The following is an 8,943-nucleotide window of genomic DNA, read 5'->3' as shown; positions in this document are numbered from 1 at the left end:
CCAGGCCTGAGATCACAAGTGTGGCAACTTTGTTACATAAACATGGTCACGGAAAATTTATAAGGTACACTATAAACATTTACGCAGAAGTTACGATCAAAAAGAACACGATAGGAAGTCGAGCATATAAACGAATATGGATGTTCATGTTTGAAACAGGTGTGCCTCCTGGTCTCCTTTGCCCCCCGCTGTGGGACAGAAAGCCGGCCGGGGGTATTGTGACGTCCGGGGTTTGACGTCCTCGGACAGACGGCGCGGAGGAAGAAATCGGCGACGCGCCCCGCGTCCCCGCCCCGCCCTGACTGCTGCAGACGTTCTCAGTCGCAGTGTTTGAGATCAGTGTTGCAACCTGCGAACACTGAGTGAGCCATTGAAAGTCATGGCCGCTTCCATTATGCAGCGCCTGGATAACTTCCTGAAGGAGAAAAATCTGTTGTCGGATGTTTTGGGGAAAATCGAAAGCAAGACGGGAATTAAAAGAACTTACATCGCTTTGGGTGAGTCAGCGCAGGGTGGAGACAACCCGTGCTGCGTTTATTTCCAACACTCCTGCTGATAACTGGTAAACGGCAGATAGTCTGCTTTGAAACAGTATCACCTATATGCTACTTAAGTAGATGATTTTTAAAATCAGTGTCCGATTATAGTTCAGTTGATTTTGTACTTTATTGTACAACGTGTCCCGATCGGGACTGTGAATCACCGTGCGAATAGTGAATATTTCTGTAAACGAAGTGACGTGTATTCATATTTTTTGCCGTAATTTAACACGGCGAGGTGGCCATTTCAGGTTAATGCTTAATATCCTGTCGCTGCCAATGTTACTTTTATATGCCAACTCGCCGATGTCGAAAACTACAGTGAAAAGATTCGTCATGTAAAACTGTTACTTTGGGTCTGTTAACGACATCTGCTGAGAAAACGGGCTCCGACGGGTAAACAATACCCTGCCTCCGCCCTGTTGTTGAACTGGTTTCCTTTGATATAAGTAAGAAGCCGTTAATGAGCCCTGTGTTATGGTGTTTCTGTTTATTTTCGCAGCCTGCATTGGATTGATTTCCATTTACCTTGTAGTCGGCTATGCAGCATCTTTACTTTGCAACTTGATCGGATTCGTTTACCCCGCTTATGTATCGTAAGTGACATCCGCTTTATTATAATCTGAATCTGTAAAGTTTTTAATCTCTATTAGCGATTCAGAGTTGGTCTGTTCATCTACGTGGACCTGATGCTATGTCGTTACTCTTTGCTGTATGAATTAATAGTTTGTGAAACGGGAATGACCCACATATTTAAATATCGAGACATTCTGTGAATTGTGGAATAATTTGGTAGGATGTTGTACTAAATTTGTATTTAATAGTTTTCTGTTTATGGGTAATTGTGCCCCCATTTCTTCTTTAAATGAACACATTCTAAAATGTATGTTACATTCAGTACCCTTATTGCTTTATTCTTTAAAATTATTAAATCATGATTGTATACCATTCCACAAGTGTCAATTGTCCATCGGTCTCTTACCTATTTGTCTAGTAAACATGTACAGGCAACCCCTGGGTTATAGAAATTTGCCGTTACGGAATCGTCATATTTCTGTGGGAAGTAAGTAAATCCAAACGATATTTTTTCAGTTTGTATTTATTGACACATGCGCAGATGACGCTGCTTTGCGTTATGTGAAATAGCGATATAGGCCGCTTTCTAGAAAAGCAAACCTTCTGTAATATGGGGATCGCCTCTCCACTCTGCTAACCTTGATCTTGTTGCAGTCGCCGTAACCTAAATCAGTTCTGCACTTGATTGTTCACATCCTGCAGTTCCCAGTAGTGCTCAGAAGTGACTTCACCTGGATTACTCAACTTAATCATAGTACCACTGTCCACTATATCAAATTCATCCCAGGGTAGAAATTGATCTTTCTAGCTTCAATGTAATGTGAAAGATTTGCATTTAGTACTGAACTATTTGAAGAGCTTTATATACAGTGGATTCCGATTAATTGGGACACATAAGGACCAGTACATTTTGGCCCAATTAAAACAGCTGCCCCAATTAGAAGTTTCATGGAAATAGTTAAAAGGTTCTGAAAAAGACAAACTACCATTTTAACTAAATAACAACTTAAGTATTTTAAATGAAAATTAGAACAGTTTTAAAAAGTACAGTAGTTAAACTACTGTACTATATAAAATTTGTTCCTAATTGTTATCAACAGAGGAATTCATTCAGTGTATACTGTGTGTTCTTTTGATTGACTGCAAATGAACAAGATCAATATTGACCACAATTGCATGCAGCTGGCACTATTTAAAAACTGGTTCACTCCAAGCATGGTGTGGTGTCAAACAGCCATACAAGTGCATGTGACTGACACTAGTTAGAAACTGTTTAGCAACAGTCTCCTGCCCAATTAAGTGGCTTAGTGTCCCAAATAAATAAAAGGAATCCTGGCTGTTTCCTTGATTAGTTTTTGTTCTTTAAAGGTTGTCCCATATAAGTGGCTGTCCAGATTAATCGCTAGCCCAATTAACTGGAATCCATTGTATTTTCAAAATAAACTAGAGCATCCAAAACACTATATACAAGTGAAAACCAAAGACTCATTGTAAATGCTGAAAACCTACAATAATGTTCAAATTATGTATACTTCATACAACATTTGAGATTTGTCTCCTTTCAGGCAGCCACAAAACAAAGAAACCCAGTAGAACCCATAAAAACAAAAGAAGACCTTTGAACATCCAACATGCAAAAAAAAAAGACCAAAATGCTAGAAACACTCAGGTCAGGTAGCATTTCTCAAAAGAGAAGCAGCATTAACATTCTGTGTCAAATACCTTTTGTCAGAACTGAGAAAGCGATTATTTATTAATTCGCACAGCAGCCTGGCAAACGTAGTGTGTAGTTTATGGAGATTGCTCGAAAATAGGGAGTTGCAGACTGCAAGGAGGGTGGCAAGATTAGTGCTTTTGTTTTGGAATGAAATGAAAACTACAAAGAAATTTGTGACCTTCAAACATGTTGAAATTCTAGAGGATTACAGGAGGTGGGAAAACCAATGTGTTTTTTTTAATCATGCAGATGATGACATAATGCATTTTAAAAATTTATGATGTAATGTCATGTGATGTACTTAAAGGTAGCTCAAAAGGCAGATTGAATGGGCCCTGATGAGAAGCAGATTGTTGTCATATCTGTGGAACATCACACTATCTGTTTTTAACTAAGATTAATGTAGGTCATCTGAAAAACTTTTCTCAAACATGTTTCTGAAATCTTTTAACTTCTGAAATTCATTATTTTATAGAATTTATTTCTATGTCATTTATGTTCTTGTGGCAAGTAGTCTGAATGACCTACTAATAGAGATAAATGCATTAAAATACAATGGCTGTTGGAAGTATAAATCATGTATCTACAATTATGGGTGAGATTAATAAAGTTAGTAAAATCATTTGAAAATATAAAATATGTGATTCTTTGGGTGCATTAGTTTACCAGAAAGTGTAGACCTTCAAAGATATTTCAGTTTTTATGTATGTGAAATTAGCTAAGAATAATAGTTGTCTAATTATTATTATTAAAATAACTGAAGGAAACTCACACAATGTTATTTTGACTTTTCACCTGTTCAGTATATTCTGCTATTCACCTTTGCTATAGAAATTTTCCCTTTTGCTATTTTGCTCCCCATACTTCAGGCTTTTTTCACAGCAGAACATGATTGATAGCGTGGCTCTCACATGATTTCGATCACGGTCACTTATGGTCTAGCAGAGAAATGCAAAGGTTTGCTTGTATATTTTTAGCTGTTTACCTGCTAAGTTATCTGAACATACAACGACCATAAGGCATAAGAACAGAATTGGGCTATTCGGCCCACTGGGTTTGCTCCATCATTTAATCATGAATTATTTATTATCCCTCTCAACTTTATTCTCTTGGCTTCTCCATTACTAATCAAGAAACTATTGATTTCCACTTTAAATATACCCAATGACTTGGCCGCCACAGCCATCTATGACAAAGAGCTGTACAGATTCACCTCCTTCTAGCTAAAGAAATTCCTCCTCATCTTTGATCTGAAGGGGCGTCCTTGTATTCTGAGTCAATACTTGATAGGTTTCAATGAGATCATAATGATGTACAGTATTCTATATTTCGTCCAAACAGAGACTAATGAAGAACTCGGAAGTATGTTTTCCATTCTAGATCACGGTGAAACATATTAGGATGTAGGTTTTCTCTGCAGTGGCTCTCAGACTGTGGGCCATATAGACTATTCATTGCAGGCAACATGACTTCCTTTTAAGCTAGATTTATTTTAGCAGTAAATAATATTTTTCTTTGCTCCTTGTCAAATATCTAGCGCATATATTAAATGTAGGAATGATGTACTGCAAGATATTTATTTGCATTGCTGTTAGATTTTTTTTAAAAATCATTAATTGGAAGTAACCTGTTTGGGTGTGGCCCGTATAATAAGGGATGCAATTGTAATCCAATGAGGCAAATAGGTTCAGAGTCACCAGTTAGGGAGTGGACATTGTTTCAGTACTTTACACTTCGAGCTTTTTTTTTTGTGATTTTTAAAAAATCTTTATCTGTGAGTATTGACAAATAATTAAATGTGGGCGTATAAGCACCTCAATTTGGTGCTAACCTGACACCCAGTTTTTTTCTGCAAACGTTTTTGCCTGAAACGTCGACTGCGCCTCTTCCTATAGATGCTGCTTGGCCTGCTGCGTTCACCAGCAACTTTGATGTGTGTTGCTTTTTTCTGCAAAAGCTGCTTATCAAGACTGGAAACTGTTTTATTGAAATTAGTTTTTTATTGTCACATTCTGAGAAACTGTACATACTGTTGCATACGGTTCATACAGGTCAAATTACACAATGCATTGAGTAGAACAAGTTAAAACAATAGCAATGCAGAATAAAGTGTTAACAGATACAGAGAAAGTGCAGTGTGGGTAAACAATAAAGGACAAGTTCATACAGTGTAAATTGAGGTTAAGAGTTAGTTTATCATACTAGGGAATCATTTAATAGTCTTATAACACCAGAGCAGAAGCTGTCCTTGAGGCTGGTGGTATACGCTTTCAGGTTTTTGTATTTCCTGCCCAATGGGAGAAAGGAGAAGACACAATGTCCGGGGTGGGTCGGGTCTTTGACTATGCTGGCTGCTTTACTGAGGCAGTGAGAAGGATGGAGCCTGTGGAGGGGAGGCGAGTTCCCATAATGTGTAGAGCTCTATCCACAACACTCTGCAGTTTCTTGCCGTTGTGGGCACAGCAGTTGTCGTACCAATCCTCTTCCCTATTTCCAGGATCCTGAGTCTAATCTTAGCACAGAATGTTGCCTTGGCTAACTCAGCACAATCCAAGATAAAACTTGGCTTCTCGCTGGTCTAATTGTGTCTTTGCTATTTATGTAGGTATATTTTATCCACTCAGTTATTAGGTCAATTTATATGTGTATTATTTTACTTAACATTTATTATCAGCAGTGAATATCTAGTCTTGCCATGAGTGAAAAGCCTACTTGAAATAATACCTTTAGCACTAGACTATATCCTATGATCTGTTCATCTAATAAAGCAGTGACAAAATTATAGTATCTAGAATCACAATTAAAATTGCTATGGTACAGTCAATTCCAATACCTACCTCTCCACAACACTGTAACTTGTTCTTCCTTGAGTGCCCATACAGTTTTTTTTTAAGTCCTAATTTATTCTGTTTCCACCTCCCTTACTGAGAACAATGTTTAGATCATAGATTCTTGGGGCTTTTTTTAAGAAAAAGGATTTTCTTTGTACCTTTAAATTTGGGCCCTCCAACCTATTAGTAAGAATAGTTTCCTGTCACTTCCTCTATCTAAACCAACCATGACTTTCAACAACTCTATAAACATTATTTTTTACACAAGGAGAACAAGCATCTCCACTTTAATCTTGTAGTTGAAACCCCTCATCCCTGGAACCATTCTCGGAAATCTTTTCCGCACCCAGTCCAAATCCTTCACATCTTCCCTAAATTTACGTGACCAGAATTGGATACAAGTAATTAAGAGCTGTAAGTTAATTGTTGCAGTAATTTTTACTCAGTCTTGCAGTTTTTGGTAGTATCCAAAATCTCTGAGGTATAGAATATACGCCACTACAGAAAATATGGACCTTCTGATCTTACTGCATGTTGGTAACGGTAGCTGGAACTAAGTATTAACTTAGTTGCCATGGAGCATGAAAGTGTAAATATTACTTGTAAAGATGAACTTTTCCAACTTTTTTTGAAGAGGTATCTGCCTCTTTATGGCAGAATGAAGAGAAATATTTATAGTGCCGCAGTTAAGCACCTGAAACATGAGTGCATGTTGAAATATCTGGCATGGAAAAGGGAGCTTAATGTACGGTTTGTTCATTGGACGTAAAATGGGTTCTAATTTGAGTTTGTCTCGGGCTAGAGGAGTAGCTAAAGTGATATGTTATCAGTTTCTTTATGGTTCACATCATTGGAGTATTTATCGCTGTCGAGTTGCAACAAGGATTAAAGAGCTGTCTTACTCTCTGTTCTTCTTGACTTTAAGTATTTCGTAAGGACTGCATTGACAGCAGTTCAAGCAGCTACGCGAGTGCACTGTTGGTTCGACTTTACTCCCTCATAACATTGAACAATTGAAGTGTGTGTAATGTTTGTATCGAATACAGCTGATATTCCATAAACAGGATTATCTTTAAAAATCCTATAAAACTGTAGATATATTTATTGCCTACAGTGTTACACAGGAATAGATTTTGCAGTTTTAAAAATGAGTCTTCCCCTTCATCTGCATATTTATATGAAAATGTTTTTAATATTCATCCAGATGACTGAATAGTGAATGTTTTGCTTACCAGAGTAAACGAGTGGGAGAGTTGCACAGCAGAGATGAGCTCTTCAGCCCACACTGTTCGTGCCAACTCTTCAGTACCCATCTTTACCAATGCCATTTTCCAGCACTTGGCTCTAAGCCTTCCACAGCTTGATGATTCAATTGCTTGTCTATATATTTCAACACAATGACTTCAAAGAAGGACAGTTTTACATTTTAAGCCGCCTTTGTGAGCATAAACATTTAAAATCTGGCCCGCTTTTCCCAGGCTGCACCACTTGTTGAAACCATATACTCATAATATTTCACACTTGGTTAGTAGTTTTAGAATGCCCACATCTGTCTGTTTGAATTATATATGGGCAGTGGAATTGCTGCAAATTAATTGTTTCATTGTTGTGTTCAGTTTTGTTGAATTTTGTTTATTCAAACCAACATGAATCTTACTGACTTAAATCTCAATAATTCTTGAAGTCCTACATTTGTGCAGCCAAATGGGAGGGATGTGGCAGGGTGACATCCGCTGGTATTTCTCCTCCTTAACTCCGTTGTTGAATATCAGAAACATTAGACATAACGTGGAATACCTCACAGAAACCAAGGCTTTATCTCCAGATGATTAGGGGATTATTCTGGGGTAAGTGTCTCAACAATATGCACCTGAGGCTGATGCCTCTGCATCTGGTTACTATGGGTGGTAGGTCTGTGAGATGGGTTCTCCACATCCAGAGCAGGTGAGCACAGGCAGGAGGAAGCTGTGTTAGGAGCTGGGCTAGGCCCAAATGAATTACCCGACTGAAGCTCAAAGAGTGAGAACTGAGTGTTTCAAAAATCCTTGGGTGGATATTTGCTTAATGGTAGTAATTTGAGAGTTTCACTTTATACTATTTTTTCACAAACATCCCAAAATACCAGGGTGAGAGAAGTTCTAAGATCATGTTCCATAACCTGGAAGAACATGGGAAGAGAAAATGTGGCTGGAGATCGAGAGGACTGGTATTGTGGGAGAATGAGGGAAATCTCAGTGGGAAGATGTATTGAGATGGTGGGATGATGCTAGATCTGGGAATGGAACACTGGGTGACTTGTATTTAACTAACCAGGTGTGGCTGTGTCAATACCATTGAGGGAGAAGTGAGTGGCAGATTGAGGAAGTTACTGGATTTTAAGGCAGCATGCTGCAAGAGTTGGACTGTGGAAAGAGGGCCAGGCAGTGAAGTGTCAATGAATATCAAATTACACTTGGACTAGTTTGGTGCTGCTGAACACTACTCAGCTACTCCTAATACAGCACTTTACCCGTTTTCTCCTCCCCAAGATCTGCCTCACTGTTTCACTACCAACAATGCTTGACCTGTTCTGTCTTTTAGATTTTTGTGCTATTAATGTGTGGTAAAAGATCCGTTCATATTCCAAAACAAAAACCTGTGAGATTTAAAAACAGATACAATTTTATGTACAGCAATTGTATGCTATTTTTCTGCAAACACGAGGAAATCTGCAGATGCTGGAATTTCAAGCAACACACATAAAGTTACTGGTGAACGCAGCAGGCCAGGCAGCATCCCAAGGAAGAGGTACAGTTGACGTTTCGGGCCGAGACCCTTCGTCAGGACTGACTGAAAGAAGAGATGGTAAGAGATTTGAAAGTGGGAGGGGGAGGGAGTATCCCTTTTGCCAATCAACTTTCCATCTCTTAGCTTCATTCCTCCCCCTCCTGTCTTCTCCTATCATTTTGGATCTCCCCCTGCCCCTCCCACTTTCAAGTCTCTTACTATCTCTTCTTTCAGTTAGTCCTGACTTTTATGTGTGTTGCTTGTTATTTTTCTGGGCCTGTTGGTGCTTGTCTATTTTTGGCTTGGATTGCTATTCTCTGAAAACTGATTTTTGCCAAGCATAAACTTTCTCTTTCCCTCTCTTTCTCTCCTCTTTCCCCTGCCAGATGAAATGGCGGTAGCACTAAAGCAACAGGAAAAAATATCAGTAAACATGAAATTTTCAACTTCAATTTCAAAGTAAATTTATTATCAAAGTACATATGTCAGCATCTACAACCCTGCGAATCGTTTT

At 38.5% G+C, this 8,943-nt stretch overlaps 1 protein-coding gene across 1 annotated transcript in view; it reads left to right on the top strand.

Moving 5' to 3' along the window:
- The first annotated feature begins 283 nt into the window (after positions 1 to 283).
- reep5 (receptor accessory protein 5) overlaps positions 284 to 8,943 on the top strand; it is a 39,050-nt gene continuing 30,390 nt past the window's right edge. The window contains exons 1-2 of the mRNA XM_063068644.1: positions 284 to 497; positions 1,042 to 1,135. Of these exons, the coding sequence (XP_062924714.1) occupies positions 380 to 497; positions 1,042 to 1,135 (212 nt within the window). The 5' untranslated portion in view covers positions 284 to 379. The remainder of the gene's footprint in view (positions 498 to 1,041; positions 1,136 to 8,943) is intronic.

Source organism: Mobula hypostoma, chromosome 16 (assembly GCF_963921235.1).
Source record: "Mobula hypostoma chromosome 16, sMobHyp1.1, whole genome shotgun sequence".
In the NCBI taxonomy this organism is placed as follows: Eukaryota; Metazoa; Chordata; class Chondrichthyes; order Myliobatiformes; family Myliobatidae; genus Mobula; species Mobula hypostoma.
The sequence above is the reverse complement of the archived record's forward strand: the minus strand, read 5'-3'. Positions and strand labels throughout refer to the sequence as shown.